General features: G+C 39.4%; 1 protein-coding gene across 3 annotated transcripts in view; it reads left to right on the top strand.

The window, feature by feature from the left end:
• Positions 1 to 21,148, top strand: part of KIF4A (kinesin family member 4A) — a 122,107-nt gene that overhangs the window by 40,281 nt on the left and 60,678 nt on the right. For all 3 annotated transcript variants that reach the window (XM_044236094.1, XM_044236096.1, XM_044236095.1), the window contains 4 exons: positions 3,441 to 3,557; positions 4,172 to 4,347; positions 9,645 to 9,706; positions 19,998 to 20,130. In XM_044236094.1, the coding sequence (XP_044092029.1) occupies positions 3,441 to 3,557; positions 4,172 to 4,347; positions 9,645 to 9,706; positions 19,998 to 20,130 (488 nt within the window). The remainder of the gene's footprint in view (positions 1 to 3,440; positions 3,558 to 4,171; positions 4,348 to 9,644; positions 9,707 to 19,997; positions 20,131 to 21,148) is intronic.

The raw sequence follows: 21,148 nt of genomic DNA, 5'->3' as shown, positions 1-21,148 counted from the left end.
CAGCTGTGGCAAGATTGATATTTTAGATCAGATCATTTGAGAGGCTGTCCGGTGCCTTGGAGGATGTTTAGTGTCATCCTTGTCCTCTACCCACTAGATGCCAGTAGCACTCACTGCCACCCACAAATTGTGACAACCGAAATGTCTCTAGATATTGCCAAATGTTCCTTCAAAAGCAAAATTAATCCCCATTCGAGAGCTGCTTCATATGGAGCTACTTCATTTCTCTCCTACCTGGTTCTCCTCCCTTGTTACTTTTATTCTAGCACTGAAACCTGTTGTAACATGCCTCCATGATACAAGTCATAGTTCCCTTTTAAGTTAAAATCTCTTTTCCTGATTTGTTGCCATAGTAAATAAATACCAAAAAATGTTGAGTAGTGTTCTTGATCCTCTCCTTGTTTGATCTGTTCTCAGTCTCAGAGAGAAAAACTTCTGATTTTATAATGCTATCTGGCCGTTTTTCTCCATAACCATCCTCGATCAGAAATTTAAATCTCTGCAAATGTGTGCTTCCCAGTCTTTATGAAGTATACTCCATCCATGTCAAGTATTTGTCATTTTAAAATCTCTTAACAACAGGAAATCAAATCCTGTTTTGTGATGGTTTTTTTCTAGAGATTCACTTCCCTTGCTCCTTTCTACTCCAAAACCCCAATTCTCATTTGAAGAAGAAAACAACAAGCCTCTTTATACCAAAGCATATGATTCTTGGTTAGATCCTAGTTGCCATAGAGTCTCCTCAGGGTTCATCTAGATTTTTTTTTATTGTTGTTCTTGGAGGAAACTATTGATGGAAGTTTTGCTCAGCAGGTTTGAAAAACCTTCCCATCTCTCCTTTACATCCCAGATGGGATATAAGCCAATAAGATGGCACAGTGTTCTGTTTGCCTCAAAGGGGATAGAAAAGAAAGGAGTGAACTAATACAAGAATTAGTACAGGTTTTGGCAAGCAGCTTTGGTAAATCTTGCTAGACTTTCCTTCACATCCTGGATAGGCTAAATGGCCCTGAAAAATGGTATCCCTTGCAGTTAGCAATTAAGGGAAAAGAAAGGAAATGTTGCTTGAGGGGACTGTTTTTGTTTGAGATGGAGTGATTTGAGCACGTATATAGACTGAAAAGAAGGAATTCGTGAAGGGAAAGAAGTTGAAGATCTGAGAGAGAGGGAGAAGATCTAAGGGTCCAGGGTTCCAGAGAAAATGGAGGGAACAGAGACAAACCAGCAGAGCTGAAGGGGAAATAAAGGTAATTATTTACTCCTCTGAAACAAGGAGAGGGATGAAGGAATCAGTAACAGCAAAGAAAAGACTATGAGATGAGGAAAGGGAAAACCTTCCCTTGTAGATAACTTTGATCTCCACAGTGTATTTGTTGAAGTCATCCACTAAGAGTGAAGGGAGATTTACAGTTTTGAAAATGATGAATGGTTAGAATAGTTGCCATGGTAAAGTAGGGATGAGAAAGAAAAGATTGTCAATTGACCAAAGGTTCAGCTAAAGTCAGATAGCAGTGTTTTATAATGAATGGATCAAGTCCATTTGGTTATGTGATTTTCTTCAGCATTGCCGCCTACAGAAGCTTGTACATATACACAGACACACACAGTCAGTTTAACTTGTGACTGGGAATTAACATGATGGGAAGGCAGAAGGCATGGGTCTAGTGAGTATTTGGGAACGCCTAACTGAAATGATCAATCACAGGGTCGAGTTTAAGGCCCAGGAGAGAATGATCTACTGAGAGTATTACAAAGTGGCAGGGTGGGGCACCTGGGTGTCTCAGTGGGTTAAGCCTCTGCCTTTGGCTCAGGTCATGATCTCAGGGTCCTGGGATCGAGCCCCAAATCGTCTGTCTGCTCAGCAGGGAGCCTAGTTCCCCTTGTCTCTCTGCTTGCCTCTCTGCCTACTTGTGGTCTCTCTCTCTTTCAAATAAAGAAATAAAACCTAGAAAGAAAGAAAGAGAGAAAAGAAGAGGCAGGGTGCACCTGGGTAGCTCAGTTGGTTAAGCATCTACCTTCGACTCAGGTAGGTTGTGATCCTCGGATCCTGGGAACAAGTCCCACCTCAGGCTCCCTGCTCAGTGAGGGGTCTGCTTCTCCCTCTCCCTTTGCTTCTCCCCCCACTTGTGCTCTATCTCATGCACTCTCTCTCTCTCTCTCTCTCAAATAAAATCTTTTTTTAAAAGTGTCCAAAAAAAAAAATGTCAGGGATGCCTGGGTGACTCAGCCCATTGGGCATCTGCCTTCAACTCATGTCATGATCCCAAGGTCCTGGGATGGAGCCCTGCATCAGGCTCCCTGCTCATTGGGGGGACCTGCTTCTCCCTGTCCCTCTGCCTACCTTTCCCCTTGCTTGTGCCTGTGTGCTCGCTCTCTCTCTGTCAAATAAAATCTTTTTTTTTAAAAAAAGATGTCAGTAAATTGGTGCTCTCAATAAGGGTGAAGAACAGGATTCATGAAAGAAATGAAAGGATTGTAGGATGCAGTCAGGAATTCTGGAGCTCAGGATCTTGTAGATCTGATTGTTTCTGGTTATAGGGGAGTCTAAAGTATGACCAAGTAAAAGATAGAGTAGCCTTAACAAAAATGATCCCATTTCTTTAGCATTTAACTCTGTACAAGTATCTTATTTCATTCCCCACTACAACCCAATGAGGTAGATAGATTTGCCTTGTTTTAGAGCAGAACTTCACCCAAATCGTATAGGTAGTCAGTGGTAGAGCCAGGATTAGAACCTAGCTCTATGTGATGTCAAAAGCCCATGCACTTAACCGCTATACTATATAGCCTTTACACAACAAATGTAATCATGAGAAAATCAGAGGCTTTAGAAGGACCTCAGAGATTATTACAGGATTTAAAAAGCAAACCTTGGAATTAAAGAAGTGGAAAAGAATCTTTGCCCTTTTTAAAAGCAACAAGAGAACATGTATTCCTGTGTGGTGTCATAGAAAGAGCATAGGACTTAAGTGAGATCCTGAAATGGAATGTCAGGCCTACAACTCACCAGCTGTTTGACCTTAGACAAGTCGGTGAACTTCTGTGCTGGTTTCTTTATCTCTAAGGTGAGAATGATAGTAAAAATAGTTTAGCAAGATGACAATAAAAAATAGCTGTTCATCTAATTTCTCCATGTTAATTTAAGGATTAAATGTGATAATGGATGTAAAAAGTAAATATACAAATGCTGTTGTCATGGTGATAGTTATCTGGGTGTCTACTTTGTTTCCATGGGAAAGGGCAAGAAGTGCCAGCAAATTCAGTGTGCATATCCAACATTTAGACCTTTGTCCTCAGAAAAGTGAATAGGATCAAGAAGTTTCCTTAAGATTGATGATGTAAGATTTCTGTAGGGTTTTCATTTTAAGCAGGTATATATTTTATGCAAGTATATGTTCGATACTTTATCAAGCAATGTAAATTTCCTTTCCTGCTATTAGGTATTAATATTAACCGAGGCCTCCTGTGCTTGGGAAATGTAATCAGTGCTCTTGGAGATGACAAAAAGGGTGGCTTTGTGCCCTACAGAGATTCCAAGTTGACTCGACTGCTTCAAGGTAAGCCCAAAGTTTCTCAAAATAAGAGAGTGACTCAGAATAATAGTGCTGAGAAGGTGAAGACAGGACAGGTAAACAGATTTTTGGACTATCACATACAGAGCTGTCTAACTGATAAAGAGCTTTGAAATAGACCTGTTGGCAAGCAGGCGTCTATGATAATGGAAAGATGTCTTTATCTGTGGCTTTGAGAGCCAAGAAATCTATAGAATGACCACTGTGCTTAGTCCTCTCTCCCTGAAAATGAATCTGATTACTGTTTATTAGTGCCTGTTAAGCAGAATTATAACCTACCTAGAGGGGGCATCCTAAGAATGTTTAATTCTAATAGTGGCTCCTAACTTACTCGGGTCAGGTCCCAGTTATTTTAAATTGATTAAGTGCTGAAATCACAATCTTACCAAGAGGGACACATGGAATAGGATTCTAAACTAATCATTTACACATCAAAAATTTTAGTATTTTTCTGTCGATACAAATAGGAAATTTGCAGATTCTTAAGTATTTTTTCCTTAGGATTTAAGAGCTCTGAGTTTGAAGCCACCAACCCAAATGGTCAGCTTTGCTTACATCCTACTTGTTTGATTTTATTTCCTCCTGTTGTTCTTTTTCAGATTCTCTGGGAGGTAACAGCCATACTCTTATGATCGCCTGTGTGAGTCCTGCTGACTCCAATCTAGAAGAAACATTAAATACGCTTCGCTATGCTGACAGAGCAAGAAAAATAAAGAATAAGCCTGTTGTTAATATTGATCCCCAAACAGCTGAACTTAATCATCTGAAGCAACAGGTACAAGAGCCTTAAAATTTGTTGGGAAAAAATTATGTGAGTGGAATGATGGATCTTTTGTTTCTCAGCTTCTCTACCAGAGGTTTAGAGATGATAGCTAAGCATTCTGTTAGTTTGGGAAAATCTTAAAGTAATTCCTATTGACATGTTTATTGTCATATGTAAGGTTTGAGGGTAGCATTAGAGATTTCGCTGACAAAGAAGTGAGCAGTGAGAGATGAGGCAAGAGAGGTGGGCAAGAATCAGATCATGAAAGTCCTTATATGACCTCATAGAGGATTTGGAATTTAACCCGAAAGCTGTAGGTAGCCACTGAAAGATTTTAAGTAAGTGGGTGACCTGGTGAAATGTGTATTTTAGGGAGATCACTCTAGCAAGCACAAAGAAAGTGGATTAGAAGTGGGTATGACTAGAAGTAAGAAAATAAATTATACCAGTACCCACCCCCTTATCCATGGTTTCACTTTCCACAGTTCCAGTTACCTGTGGGTTAACCATGGTCTGGATGCAGATGGTTCTCCCTTCTCATAGATTGTCAGAAAGTTAATAGTAGCCTAATGCTACATCACAATGCCTATGTCATTCACCCCACTTAGACACTCAACACATAGATATTTTATCATCTTATATCACAAAAAGGGTAAGGACAGTATCTCGATAAGACATTTGTGGGGGACCACAGTCACATAACTGTTATTATAGTATATCATTATAATTGGCCTATTTTATTGTTAGTTATTATTGTCAATCTCTTACTTGCCTCATTTTGAAATTAAACTTTATCATAGGTATATAAGTATAGGAAAAAGCACTGTACATACAGAGTTTGCTATTAGCCACTCGGGGTCTGGGAACATATGCCCCACAGATCTGCTGTAGGCTATTATAATAACCCAGGTGAGAACTATGGCCTGAACTAAAGACAATAGCCATAGATATAGAGAGAAGGGTGCAAATTAGAAAGAAAAATCATTAGAGCTTGCTTAGTAACATTTGATATGGAAGGGAGAATCAAGGCTTTTCTTGGGTTTCTTGCTTGGACAGCTGTTTAAACGGTAGTACCAATCATTGAGTCAGGGCATACAGGAGGGAAAACAAAGTGAGGTGGGAAAATGGAAACAATGAGATTCAGTTTGGGGCATTTTGAATTTGAAGAGCTTGAGGGACATCTGAGTACAGTTGTTCAAACATAGCTGGCCATTTGGGTTTAACATAGAGAGGTCTGAACAGATTTGAGAGTCATTAGCATTTAGACGGAATCTGAAAGTATAGAGTGGACGAGATCAAAGAGTACATGGTGCATTCAGGGTACTCAGTAAATATTTGCTGAATGGGTGCATGGCCAAGAAGAGGCCAAAGAAGGCCAAAGACAAAACTCTGGGAAAACAGCAGTATTTAAGGAATGGGGAAAAGAGGGAAGACACAAAGAGAGTGAGAAGGAGCCAACAGGTAGGAAGAAAAGCAGTGATATCATGGGAGACAAAGGAAGAAAGTTTTGAGGACCATCAAAAGTAAAATTTATAAAATGTAAAGATAAGGACTGGAAAGTGTGGTTGGTTGGTTGGTTGGTTGGTTGGTTGTTTAAGCAACAGGGTGACCTCAATGAGAAGAGAGGGTCAGGGGAATGATAGGAGGAGATTGTTGTGGGCTAGTCAGTGAATGCTGGGTAGGGAAGTGGAAGAAGCTGGTAGGCTCTTCTTTTGAGAAGGCAAGATGAAAGAAGACAGTAGGTATGTAGTCAAGGGCCAAAGGTTATAGGTCTGTTTGTTTTTAAAAATAGGCAAGAGACTTGAACAAGTGAAAGAACCAGTTGGAAGAGAGTGAAACTGAGAATAGGCACTAGTTGCTAAGGGATCATCTCTAAGTAGTTGAGATCCTGAGCACAAATGAAGAGGGATTGGCTTTAGACCAGCAACAGGATACCTGCCACCAAGACTGGAAGGAAAGAGGTTAGGATAGAAAGAATACAGTGATGGTAATTTAGAGAGAGAAAAGGGGGAACTGAGGGATTTTCAGCCTGACAACATTTACCTTCTCAGTATAGGAGGCAAGGTCATCTTAGAGCAAGCAACCAGATAATAGGGTAGAGGGATTGAAGAGGCCACAGAGGCTTGAAATCGTGGAAATGGAAGAGGTAATAGGCAAGGCATATGCATCTGTGGTGGTATCCATACAAATGGTTGTGTTACAGCTCAGTGACTCTGGTAGAGGAGATGAAAAGGGAGGTAGTTAGTTGGACTGATCCAGGCTTGGGAGAGGGGTCAAGTTTTCTTGCCTTCCAGGGTACAGTACTCTTCCCACACTGTGCACTGCTTCCCAACTGTGTAGTGCTTACTCCATCTCTGGCCTTCCTCCTTGGTGATAAGAGCTACTATTTAGTTAGTCTAAAGCTTCCCCTTCCCTTCTCTTCCTCTAACTCCCTCCGTCCTAGGGGTCACTGTAGAAAATACAAGTAATTTTCCTGTTAACAGTATCATCTCAATTATGAAATACCATACTCAGTTCTGTCCCTCCATTTTCTTTCATGTGTATTATTATTGCCAAGAACACTCTTCTTCCTAGTCATTTATTTGTTCATTCGTTCCAACAATAAATCTATATTGAATGCTACTATGTGCCAGGTACTGTGCTGGGGCACGTGGCTGAACAAAGCAAACATGGTTTCTGCCTTCGTGGAACTTAAGGCTTAAGTGGGAGAAGCAAATGCCAAACACATAAGCATACCAACATATCATTTTCTAAAATGAGATTGTGTGCTATTATTAGGGTAGTGTGACATTATAGAACAGGGTCTTCTGTTATGTATTGAAGCTGAGAAGTCTTCCCTGAGGTAGCAATGTTGGAGTTAAGATCTGAGGGACTGACTAGGACTTATCTATGCAGAAAAGAAGGAAGAGGCTTCCAGAGAAAAGAAAAAGCATTTGTGGCTAAGTGTAGTGGTTAAGAGCATTGCACGGCAGGCAGACTGCCCACATTCGGATGCTGGCTTTATAACTCACTGGCTATGTACCCTGGCCAAGTTCTCTGTGCCTCAGTTACCCTAACTATAAAATGGAAATAATTGTGGTGCCTGGGTGGCTTAGTTTGTTAAGCATCTGCCTTCAGCTCAGGTCAGACCCCAGAGTCCTGGGATCCAGCCCCACATCAGGCTCCCTGCTTTTCCTTCTCCCTCCGCCATTTCCCCCTGCTTGTGCTCTCTGTCTTTCTCTCTCTCTCTGTGTCTCTCTGTCAAATCAATAAATAAAATCTTTGAAAAAGGAATAGAAATAATTGTACCTGCCTCGTAGGGTTTTTGTGAGGGTTAGATGAATTAATACACAGAAAACACTTAGAGCAGTGCCAGGCATATACCAAGTCTGAAAAGGTCCTGATTTAGGAAGGCATATAGTGCATTTGAAGAACTGAAGGAATGCCGGTGTGGCTAGAGCAGAGGGAGCCAGGAAAGTGTATTCCAGTACAAAGACTGGAGAAGAAGCAGAGACCTGATAGAGGCCTGGATGATGTTAAAAATGATGTTAAGCCAGGGGGTAACAGTGACAATTTCCATTTTGAAATGATGGTCTGGCTACTGTGTAGAAATGAATTATAGTGGAGCAAGAGTAGATTCATCGAGAAGACATTAAGAAGTTACTCAGTGGTCCACATGAGAGATAAATGATGGCTTGGACTTAGGGTGGTGGTGGTGGTAATGGAAAGAATTGACCAGTGGCTTAGATAAGAGGATGAGGGTTTGGCACCCAGATTTCTGCATGTGAAACTGCACGTTCCCTGACCCGGAATGCACTAGAAAAGGACCAGGTTTCGGGATAGCAGACAGCTAAGTGGGAATATGAAGTAGATGAACATAAAGCTATAAATTCAGAAAGATTTGTGTTTGAGATAAATTTGGGAGTCACCACTTTCAGATGATAACTGAAACCATTAGACAGAGAGACTTCAAGGAGAGAGTATAATATAAAGCAAGAAGACACTGATATTGAACTTCGAGGATTTATCATCTAAAGGACAATTGGCACAAAGATTAACCAAGAAAAGCCTTAGAAGATCAGCTGGAAGAAAGGAAAGGCAGGAAAGTATGGTGTCCGGTAAGCCACATGCTAGCTAACAGTGAAGTAAAATGAAGACCAAAAAATGCCCATAAGTTATAGTGATATGCAGATCATTGGTGACCTTAGCAAGAGATGTTTCAGTGGAATGCTATGGGCAGAAATCAGATTAGAGGATTCTGAGGAACAAGTGCAAGGGGTGAACAAAAGGAAATGGCCGCAATTAGTTTAGACTGTTCTCTCAAACTTTGTGAAGGGGAAAAGTAGGGCAAAAGAGGAAGTGGGATTGAGAAGGGTGCTTTTGCTTTGTTTTAAGATGGGAGAGACTTGAACACGTTTTAATCTCTTTTGTTTAGATTTTATTTACTTATTAGAGAGCATGTGCACATGCATGAGCAGGGGGGAAGGACAGAGGGAAAGGGAGAAGCAGACTCCCCCCACTGGGTAAAGAACCCAATACGGGGCTTGATCCCAGGACCCCGAGATCATGACCTGAGCCGAAGGCAGATGCTTAACCAGCTGAGCCACCCAGGCACCCCAAACATGTTTTAATCTTAATAGAAATGATCCTGTAGAAATGGAGAAGTCAAAGATATAGAAGAGAGAAGGGATAACAAAGTATGATTGATCAGGAGATAAGAAGAGTTGGGATCCAAAGCATAAGCAATGAGATTGGTCACAGGAGGCAGAACAGCTCCTCTATTCGTCATAGGAGGGAATGGGAGAGGATCATTGTTCACACACTCTGGTTTAACATTCAACCCCAGGAAGCTTCTTTTTGACACTTGTGGAATTTCATTATCTTGCTTCTTCTCAGAACCCTAAAGTACTTAACTGTACCTCGTAAACTGGCATCCTCTCTCCTGTATTGTTTCTTACCATTTCAAGCCGTAGGCTTATCATTGTAAACTTGAGAATAAAACACAAGAGTTTCTTCTCACATTCCCCTCATGTTACCTAGCCCAGTGCTGAGTTTGGTTTTTTAAAAATAGATGCTCAATAAAAAGTCATTAATATGCTCAGATAAAAGGGACAGCTCATCTTGTAAGTACTAGTCATTCATATAATGCTGTTTGGACTTTTGTCAATGAATCATCAACTCTGATGCTTTCCATGATGCCTAAAAGTATGCCTTAGATTTCATAGGTATCAAGTAAAATTACACTACAACTAATTGTAGTAATTTAGCAGATAAGGGATAAGTAGCTTTTGATCGGTGATTAGCTGACTATTTTTCTTTGCTTTTCCCAGGTACAACAGCTACAGGTTTTATTGCTACAAGCCCATGGAGGCACACTGCCTGGATCTATAAAGTAAGAGTCATAGATTAATTTTAAATGTACATTTTAGCAGAGTCCATTTCCCCTGATGGTTGTTTTCCCCTGATATACTCAAGTTTCTGGCAGCACTTAGTATCAAGGTAGGGATCTTGTCAAACTTGCTAGTTAGCTTTGAGGCCACCTGATGTGATAGAAAGAACATGGGTTCTAGCCTCAGAAATTTGTTAATTGGAATTCTACTGTGAAGAAGAGCTATTTCTTCTTATTTATTTATGTATTTATTTCCATATAGACACATGTGACACATTTTATTCTATGGGTTAACACCCAGTACTACCATTATTTGTCTTATTGCTCAAATTGTTCGTGCTTTGTCCAGTAGGAGCTCCTTCAGGGTGGTTCGTATTTCTTTAATATACCCTCTAGTAGTTTTTTGGTGTTTTTTTTAAAGATTTGTTCATCCTTTCTAGAGAGAAAGAGAGAGTGAGTGTGTGCGTGGTGGGGGACAGGGGCAGGTGGAGAGGGAGAGAGAATCCTCAGACTCCCTGCCAAACACGGAGGCCCATGTGGAGCTCTATTCCAGGACCCTGAGAACAAACCCAAACCGAAATCCAGAGTCTGCAACTCAACCAACTGAGCCACCTGGGCTCCCCAACCCTCTAGTTTTTAAGCATTTCCAGGAGATGTCCACACCCATCTTGTATTTTCCTTGCCCCAGTTCTGGAATCAACCATATCTCAAGAAAGCCCTGATTTTTTTATTGGAAAATATTGCTTAGAAACCCACTCTGGGTGCTAGGTATGCTCGTTGTTACTGGGGTGTCACTGAGTCCCTCTCAGCAGGTAGAACTAGGAAATATCTGTATGCCTAGTAATGCACACATACGCTCATGTGTATATTTTTATATCCATCTGTATATACATTAAAAGCCATGGTTTTATACCAATACCTGTGATACCTGTCCAACACTACAGAGTTCACTTTAGCCTTCCTCCTCCCCTTATTTATAACTCCTTTTTCCAACAGTGAGAAACCAGCTGCAATCTCTTTATTTACTTACTTGTTCAGTTCTAGTATACGCATAAAGTAGTTTCAGAATTGCTAGCCCATACCCCTATGAGAAATACTTTTATGAACTAGATTACATTTATGTACAGTTCTTTTGTCTTTAGGCTTAATGTATCCAGGCAAGATACTGGTTCCCACAGTTACTGTTTATATTCCATTTTAGGGTTCCCCCTACATCTTCATTGGTTTTAACTGTTTGTTTATATTCTGAGTATGTGAAGGATATATGAAATTTTATGATGCTCTTAAGAGTCAGAGTTATACAACAAGAAATACTCAACAGTGAAATGTGAATCAAAACCACAGTGAAATATCACCATATACCCATGAGGATCACTAATACTAAAAAAACTGAGGGGCACCTGGGAGGCTGAGTTGCTAAAATGTCTGACTTCAGATCAGGGTCCTGGGATTGAACCCCATGTCTGGTTCCCTGCTAAGTGGCGAGTCTGCTTTTCCCTCTGCCCCTCTCCCTGCTCATGCTCTCTCTCTCTCTCTCGAATAAAATAAAATCTTTTTTAAAAACTGAATAACAATATTGGCAAAGATGTGGAAAAATAAGAAGCTTTGTACACTGCTGGAAGAATTGTAAAATGATATAACTGCTCTGGAAAACAGTATGGAGGTTCCTCAGAAAGTTAAAAATAGAACTACCACATGATCCATCAATCCCACTTCTGGTTATATATCCAAAATAATTGAAAGCAGGGTTTTAAAGAAATATCTGTACACCCATGTTCTTAGCAGCGATATTCGCACTATTCTCAATAGGCAGGAAGTGGAAGCAACACAATGTCTACCAGTGGATGAATGGATAAAGCAAATATGCAAGTGTGTGTGTGTGTGTGTGTAGTGGAATATTATTCAACCTTAAAAGAAGGAAATCCTAGTACATGTTATAGCATGAGTGAAACTTGAGGACATTATGCTAAGTGAAATAAATCAGTCATAAAAAAATACTGTCTGTTTCCATTCATATGAGATACTTAGAGAAATCAAATTCATAGAAACAGAAAGTAGACTGGTGATGATCCAGAGCTGGGGGAGAGGGGCAAAAAGGGAATTGTTTAATGGGTATAGGGTTTCAGTTTCACAAGATAAAAGTTCTGGAGATCTGTTTTACGACAATGTAAATGTACTTTACTCAACTGTTCACTTAACAATGGATAAGACAGTAAGTTTTATATGTTGTTTTTAAAGATTCATTTATTTATTTTAGAGAGAGACAGAGAGCATCCACCAGTTCGGGAAAGGGACAGAGGGAGAAGGAAGGAATCTCAAGCAGACTCCCCGCTGAGCATGGAGCCTGAGGCAGAGCTCGATCTCACGACCCTAGGATCATGACCAGAGCTGAAACCAAGAGTCAGACGCTTAACCATTTGAGCCACCCAGGCACCCCAGTTTTATATGCTTTCACACAATTTTAAAAAGGAAGAACCAACAGGGGCGCCTGGGTGGTTCAGTGGGCTAAAGCCTCTGCCTTCGGCTCAGGTCATGATCTCAGGGTCCTGGCATCAAGCCCCGCATCGGGCTCTCTGCTCAGCATGGAGCTTGCTTCTTCCTCTCTCTCTCTGCCTGCTTCTCTGCCTACTTGTGATCTCTGTCTGTCAAATAAATAAATAAAATCTTTAAAAAAAAAAAAAAAGGAAGAACCCACAAAAGAACTAGAGGAAAACATAGGGCAAAGGCCTATGTCCATATAAGTGAACATAAAGAACAGTGTAGAAATAAAAGCAATGGCAGGGGGTGCCTGGGTAGCTTAGTCAGTTAAGTGTCTGCCTTCGGCTAGGGTTGTGACCCCAGGGCCCTGGGACCAAGCCCCATGTCAGGCTCTCTACTCAGTGGGGCGGAAGCCTGCTTCTCCTTCTCCCTCTGCCATTCCCCGCTGGTGTTCTCTGGGTCTATCAAATAAAAAAATAATAAAATATTTTAAGAAAATACATAAAAGCAATGTCAGAAGACTGAAAGAATAGACTTGGGGGACACTGGGAACAGAGAGTTGTAGAATGGGTGTAAGTTTCAGTTTTGCAAGATGAAAAAATTTCTGGAGATCCAGTGTACAATAATGTGAATATACTTAAGACTACTGAACTGTATGTACGCTTAAGAAACGGTGAAGATGGTAAATTTTGTTACATGTTTTTTATTTACCCCAATTTTTTTAAATACTCAGGGAAATGTCATTTCCTCTTCATTTCTGCTATCCTATTCCCATTGCACCCTATTTCTACCACTTTTCTCCTTCCTTTGTACTTAACCAATCTCTTTAGTTTCTGGCTTAACCTTCCTATATTTCTTCTGTACAAATGAGCATATACTTATATATATTTTTTCATATCCTCTCCTTATATAAATGGTAGTATACCACAGATAGTCTTTGTGGCTTTCCACTTCTCAGCATTTTCTGGAAATCACTTTTACCAGTTCATAGACATCTTCCTCACTCTTTCACAGCTGCATGGTATTCTTCTTAGTGTACACATGCCAAACATATTAATTCAATGACTTTCCTATGTATGGATATTTAGGTTGTTTCCAGTATTTTGTAATTACAAACATTCTGCAGTGAAAAACCTTGTGTTATTCAGTTTTCATGTTATTAGTGCTTTATCTTCAGGGTAGATTTCTAGAAATGGCATTGCTGAGGCTTGTGTGATTTTGTTAGATATTGCCTTATTGCCATATTCCCTTCCAGAAGGGGTGCACAGTTTGCATTCCCAACAACAGCATATGAGAGCACTTGTTTCCCCAAGGCCTCACCAGAGGATTGTGTTGTCGTGCTTTTTCTCTGCCAATCTCATAGGTGAGGCGTACTATCTCAGTATCTTGTTTTAATTTTCATTTCTTTAATTATGAGTGGATTTGAGCATTTTTTTCATATTTTTCAGGGCCACTTTTATCTCTTTCCGATGAACTATCTGTTCACATGTCCCATTTTTTCTATCAGGGTTTTTGATCCTTTGGACCTTATTGAAAAAATTGTGATGAAATATACATAAAATTAAATTCACCATTTTAACCATTTTCAAGTATACATTTCAGTGGCACTAAGTATATCCACACTATTGTACAGCCATACCACCATCTATCTATCATGTAAAACTTTTTTCATCCTGAAAAATTGGAAGTCTATACCTGTTAAACAATAACACCCCACTTCCCCTTCTCCCTTCAGTTCTGGCCATCACCATACTACTTTCATTTAATTATTTTAAGCACTTCATATGAATAAAATCATGTAATATTTGTCCTTTCGTGACTGTCCTGTTTCACTTAACATAGTATCCTCAAGTTTCATCCATGTCGTAGCATATGTCAGAATGCCCTTTCTTTTAAAGGCTGGATACTATCCCATTGTACATATATACCACATGTTTTGTATCCATTCATCTGTCAGGGGACACAGATTACTTCCACCTTTTGGCTACAGTGAATAATGCTGCCACGAATGATTTAAGACCCTGCTTTCAATTCTTTGGGTATAGACCCAAAGGTGGAATAGCTGGATCATATAGTAATTCTATTTTTAATTTTTTAATAAGATTGCCATACTATTTTACACAGTGGCTACCCCATTTTGCATTCCTACCAGCAGTGCCCAAGAGTGACAGTCTCTTCAAATCCTTACCAAACACTTGCTATTTTCTGTTTTACTATTATTTTTTTTAAGATTTTATTTATTTATCATTTGAGAGAAAGAAAGACAAAGATAGCGAGAGAGAGAGCACGAGTGGGGAGGAGAGAGTGTGAAGCAGGCTCCCTGCTGAGCAGGGAACCTGATGCAGGGCTCAATCCCAAGACCCTGGGATCATGACCTGGGCTGAAGGCAGCAGCTTAACTGACTGAGCCACCCAGGTGCCCCTCTGCTTTAAAAAAAAAAAAAGCCACCCTAATTCTGGCCCTTATTTTTTTTTTCAATTTATTTATTTTCAGAAAAACATTATTTATTATTTTTTCACCACACCCAGTGCAGGCCCTTATTTTTAACAGTTCTTTATATATTCGTGATGTTAGTGCTTTGGCTATAGTGTGTGCTACAAATATTTTCTCCTAATTTGTTCTCTTTTTCTTTGTTTATGGGGCTTTTGTTACACAAAAATTTTAAATTTTTACCTAGTAAAGTTAGTCAATTTTTTTTATTGCTTTCTGGTTTTTTAGCCTCTTTATTGATCATGTAATTTACATACCATAAAAGTCACTTACTATAAGTGTATAATTCAGTGGTTTTCAGTAAATTTACAGAGTGGTACAATTATCACCACAAAATCCAATTTTTTCCCCTTTTTTTCTTTTTTCTCTTTTTATTATATTCAGTTACCAATTTTAGAATATTTCTATTACCCAGAAAAGATCCTTCATGCCCATTTGCTCTTACTTCTATTCCCACTGCCAGCCCCAGGCAACCAATAATCTGCTTTCTATTTCCATGGATTTGCCCATTATGGACATTTTATACACGTGGAATCATGCAGTATGTGGACTTTGTCGGCTTCTTCTACCTGTAATGTTTTTTTTTTTTCCTAACTGAAGTATAGTTGATATACAATGTTATATTGTTTCAAGTTTACAACATAGTGACTCAACAATTCTATAGATTACACAGTGCTCACCAGCATAAGTGTAGTCACCATCTGCCACCATACAAAGTTATTACAATATTATTGACTATATACCCTATTTCATCCCCATGACATTTATTTTGTAACTGGAAATTTGTGCCTCTTAATTCCCTTCACCTATTTCACTCATCCTCTCACCCCCCCTCCACTCTGGCAACCACCAGTTTGTTCTATGTATTTCTGGCTCTGTTTCTGCTTTCTGTTTGTTTTGTTTTGTTTTTTAGATTCCACATATAAGTGGAAGCAATGGTATTTGTCTTTGTCTGACTTATTTTACTTACCATTATGCCCTCTAGCTTCATCCACATCATTGCAAATGGCAAGATTTCATTCTTTTTTATGGCTGAGTAGTAATTCCATTGTATATATAGACTACATCTCTTATTTTTTTGAGGATAGCTGACACACAATATTAAATTACTTTCAGGTACACAACATAGTGATTTAACTTCTCTAAACATATGATACACTCATCTCTCACCTATAACATTTTTGAGATTCATCTATGTTTTAGCACGTAAAATTAACTTCATATCATTTTTACTGCTGAGTAGTATTCCAATGTCTGGATTACCCATGTTTTGTCTATCCGTTGACTGGCTGGTGGACTTCTGAGTTGTTTCAGCTTTTTGGCTATTATGAATTTTGCTGTTACGAACATTTATTTGCAAGTTTTTATATGGTCATATCTTTTTTACTGGGCAGATATCTAGAAATAGAATTCTTGGGTTGCATCTTAAATTTTTTAAGAACTTGGCAAACTGTTTTCCAAAATGGACTTTGAATCATAATTAGACTATTTTTCCCTACACCAAGACTAAAGAGGGATTTGCCCTTGTTTCTTTCTAGAACTTATGTTGGTTTTATTTTTTACCTTTCATGTTTTCATTTGGAGTTTATTATTAAGTATGTGTGAGCCTATTTTATTTTAATATACTCATTTTCAATAACTTAATCATTTTTCTCATTTTAAAGGGGGTACATTGCCTCTTATAGAACATTTAGAAAAGTATAAAGAATAAATCTTAAAATTGCCATAATTTTATCACCCAGACGTGACCACTCTTCTCTTTGTAATTTTCCCTCTTTGGGTAATTTAATCTTGGTTTCCTGGTAATATTTTAAGAATGTTGGGTAAAGAAATTGAGGAAAGCTGGGGTCTCTTAAAGACCTACTCTAGTTTAACCAGTTTATCTTTTTAAGATTTTATTTATATATTGAGAGAGAGAGAGAGAGAGAGAACAACACGCACGCACACACACACAAGCGGAGGGCAGGGAAAAGGGAGAGAGAAAGAAGAATCTCCAGCCAACACCCCGCTGCGCACAGAGCCCAACGCAGGGCTCAATTTCCCAACCCTGAGATCATGACCTGAGCAGAAATCAAGAGTTGGACACTTCAATGACTGAGCCACCCAGGTGCCCCTAGTTTAAACAGTTTAAAAGCAATTGACCCATCTTCCTTTCCTTTCAGTTTAGTACAGACCTGTTTTATGTAAGACAAGATGAATGAACACAAGACAAATGAAAACTATTCCAGACTTCCAACCACCAAGAATGTACTACAGGATGTAGTTTTCAGCTACACAAGGAATAAATTCTAAGAAACAGTTGATGAATCAAACAGTGAATTCAGCTGTTTAGCATTTTACAGAGAAATAAAGATGCTACTTCTTTTCTCAAAAATGTATATTTTAAGAGACATTTCAGGGCGACTGGGTGGCTCAGTCGGTTAAGCATCTGCCTTTGTCTCAGGTCATGATCCCAGGGTCCTGAGATCAAGTCCCACATTGGGCTCCCTGCTCAGGGGGAGTCTGCTTCTCCCTCTCCCTCTGCCCCTCCCCACTGCTTGTGCTCTTTCTCTCTCCCAAATAAAAAAAAGAAACCTCTCATAAAGACCTTTTACAAAATGTACAGTTCATATAAATGGATTTTTTTCACTTTTTGTCCTAGGATTATATTCTTTTCTTTTTGAATATGAGTCATGGAAGCTTTTGCATTGATTTTCTGTGAGCATTTATCAATTTGCACATGCTCAGCTAACTTGAATTCTAAGCATTGACCATTAAATAGCCTGCAAAAGAGGAAACACTGGCTTTCCATTGTATTTCCCCCCATTTAGAGAAACCTTGGAAATTTTTAGAAGGAAAAAACTATTGAGTTTAAAGTATCATTACTTTGGAGCTTGTCAACTTTCATAAATGATGTATGGAAGTTTTCAGCTTAATAACAATAAGAAAATATCAAAGCAATCTAAAATAACACTGAATTTGCCAATAGTTTATCTTTATAATCCACGTTTTAGCTGAACATTCTTTCATAAGAGTCTTAAATTCTCAGGGCGCCTGGGTGGCTCAGTCAGTTGAGTTTCAACTCTTGATTTCGGCTCAGGTCATGATCCTGGGGCAGTGAGACCAGCTGCATGTATGCTCCGCACTTAGCCCCTGCTTGTGCACTCATGTACACGCTCTCTCTCTCTCTCTAACATAAACAAAAATCTTTAAAAATTTTTTTAAATTAAAGATAATTTTTAAAAAGTCTTAGTAAATTCTCAGTAGTAGAACATTAGACCTTATGGTGTGGCCTTGCTATTAACTTTGTGATAAAGAGCATGTTAAGATTTTCTGTTAAAAATTCCTGGAGGTCTTAAGCTGGGTGGGAGGGCATCTATTCCTGAAATCCTTTTCCAGCCTTTACTGAGATTGGGAACAACTGTTCCCTGTCCTTTCTTCCTCTTTATTATAGCCTTGGCAACTATTCATTTTTTCCTTCAGTCTCCTTCAGATCCAAATTTTCATATTTCTTCTGATCTTTTTTCACCAGTCCTAATTTTCCAGTCTTTTGAACAATGAATCCCAGTGGATTGCAAAAAACAAACAAACAAACAACAAACTTGCTGGTCTTTTCCAAGACTATCTTGTTGGTCTTTTCCATTAATCTGGAACTGATACCAAGTAATCTGCATAAGTTCCAAAGGTTCTTATCTGTATGTATTCCTTCAAGCTAATTCTGTCCCTCCCTTCCACTCCGACTTGATACTGGACACCATTGTTGCCACCACCCACACTAAGCAACTTAAAATGGATAGACAAATGAACAAGAGGTTTCAAGCAAGACAGACATTTAGAAGGGAACATTTATGGAGAGTTGTGAAATGTGCTCTCGGTGGCCACTGGTCATTACATCAACTTTCTGACTTCTTACATGCTATTTCCCGAAACTTCAGTAAATAGGTAGCTGCCTTATATTGATAAGGTTAAATTTCAGCCCCAAGCAGTGTCACTTCTACCTCCTCCTTACCTCTTCCTTCCTTGCTTCCCTAATCTTTAATGAGAGATTGAGAGGGAGTTTCAGCTACAGAAGGAGTGGGAAGAGGAGGGAGACAACATGCATCTTAGCTACAGTTAGTCTTCACTTCTTTTGTTTCTTTTTATTTAAATTCAATTAACATATAGTGTATCATCCAGTGACTCCCCCTCCCCCCCAGCAACCCTCAATTTGTTACCTATGATTAAGAGTCTCTTACAGTTTGTCTCCCTCTCGATTTTGTCTTGTTTTATTTTTTCCCTGCCTTCCTCTATGTTCATCTGTTCTGTTTCTTAAATTCCACATATGAATGAGATCATATGATAATTATCTTTCTCTGATTGACTTATTTTGCTTAGCCTTCACTTCTTAACTACATGGCACAAATAGATCTTAAACCAAGAGCCAAGGGTAGAGGTTAGTCATTTCTGTTGCAACCATGGTTGACTCTGAATTATTACCTTCCCGCAAAGCATTAATTCAAAGTATTTCAGGCATATATTTCTTATTCATTCAATATATGACCTGACTTGAAGGATAGATTGGAATGGACCCACTTTTTCCCAGACTTTTGGGGGTTAATTTTTTTTAATTTTTAAAATTTATTTTCAGCGTAACAGTATTCATTGTTTTTGCACCACACCCAGTGCTTCATGCAATACGTGCCCTCTCCAATACCCACCACCTGGTTCCCCCAACCTCCTATCCCCCGTTCCTTCAGACCCCTTGGATTGTTTTTCAGAGTCCATAGTCTCTCATGATTCACCTCCCCTTCCAATTTCCCTCAACTCCCTTCTCCTCTCTAACTCCCCTTGTCCTCCATGATATTTGTTATGCTCCACAAATAAGTGAAACCATATGATAATTGACTGTCTCTGCTTGACTTATTTCACTCAGCATAATCTCTTCTAGTCCCGTCCATGTTGCTACAAAAGTTGGGTATTCATCCTTTCTGATGGAGGCATAATACTCCCATAGTGTATATGGACCACATCTTCCTTATCCATTCGTCCGTTGAAGGGCATCTCGGTTCCTTCCACAGTTTGGCAACCGTGGCCATTGCTGCTATAAACATTGGGGTACAGACGGCCCTTCTTTTCACTACATCTGTATCTTTGGGGTAAATACCCAGTAGTGCAATGGCAAGGTCATAGGGAAGCTCTGTTTTTAATTTCTTGAGGAATCTCCACACTCTTTTCCAAAGTGGCTATTGGGGGTTAATTTTAAACCAACTCCCCACACCTAAAAGGTCTGTGGGATATATTTTTATCTACCTTTGATATAGGTGTTATTAACAGATCTGTTTCTAATACCTTTCTTTCTTTGTTTTAGTGTGGAGCCATCAGAAAGTCTACAGTCCCTGATGGAGAAGAATCAGTCCCTCATAGAGGAGAATGAAAAATTAAGTCGTGGTCTGAGCGAAGCAGCTGGTCAGACAGCCCAGATGTTGGAGAGGATCATTTTGGTGAGGCCCCACAACTAAGCCACTAGCAATCTGGATGTTTACTAGCTTTGGTTTTGGAACTATTTAACAAGCTTCTCATTATGAGAGACGAGTTATGCGGAAAGAAATGGATTCATATTACTGTATCCTCCATGGAGCCCCTCTAGGGTAGACACATGGGCTTATAATCAAACATACAGAAAAGCTGAAAGAATCATATATATCCTATATATCCACCACAGAGAATCCACATGAATCTGATTTTAAAGTAGATTTGTTCTAAAATACCAACCAGAAAGAAAAGAACCAGATCCTTCTGTCACCTAAAGTCCTGCCTAATCATTATCTGTAATAGCAAGTAACTGTCCCCTTCGTAAGATTTTAGGTCTTCTCTACCTCCCTTCCCCTAATGTCACATTTCGTACTCTGTCCTAACAACTGCCATGGTGAGCAGAACAACTGGGAAATTAATGCTAATTCCTTTCACATATGGTTAATTTCCAAAGAGTGGATCCCTACATAACTGATTACTCCAGTTACATATCCTACTACCTCTCTGATAGTAACCTAAATCGGTGCATGCTGGCTCTACCACTAACATTTTTCTACTAGCCTGAATACAACTCCATTTTTAATAGCACAACTGTTGCCAAAAGCAAAAATGAGTTTCCACCAAAATGTGATTGAACATCTGTAATTTATACACCTTCATGCATCTGTGTGCTCTCTAGTCAGGGAGGCCTAAGCTGGACAATATCCATTGTCCATTGCTCCTGGAACAGTGAAAATGAGAACTAAAGGATTTTTATATACAGTTTTCTGTCTCTAGTGCTGCGTTCTATGCCTTTGAAGTAACTCCAGAAGCTGCGTCTCACACATGTGTGCTTATGGCCAATGTTAACAGACAGTACCTGTTACTCTAGCCACATGCCCCTCTGAACTTGGCTACGGGAAGGCTTATTGCTTGATGTCCTGTTAGAATGTCAACAACCACAACACTGTTGTCCTCTATAAACTGTCTTTCCCTAATCTGTTGCAG

Source organism: Neovison vison, chromosome X (genome assembly GCF_020171115.1).
Source record: "Neovison vison isolate M4711 chromosome X, ASM_NN_V1, whole genome shotgun sequence".
NCBI lineage: Eukaryota > Metazoa > Chordata > Mammalia > Carnivora > Mustelidae > Neogale > Neogale vison.
This window is presented reverse-complemented; position numbering and strand designations above follow the sequence as displayed.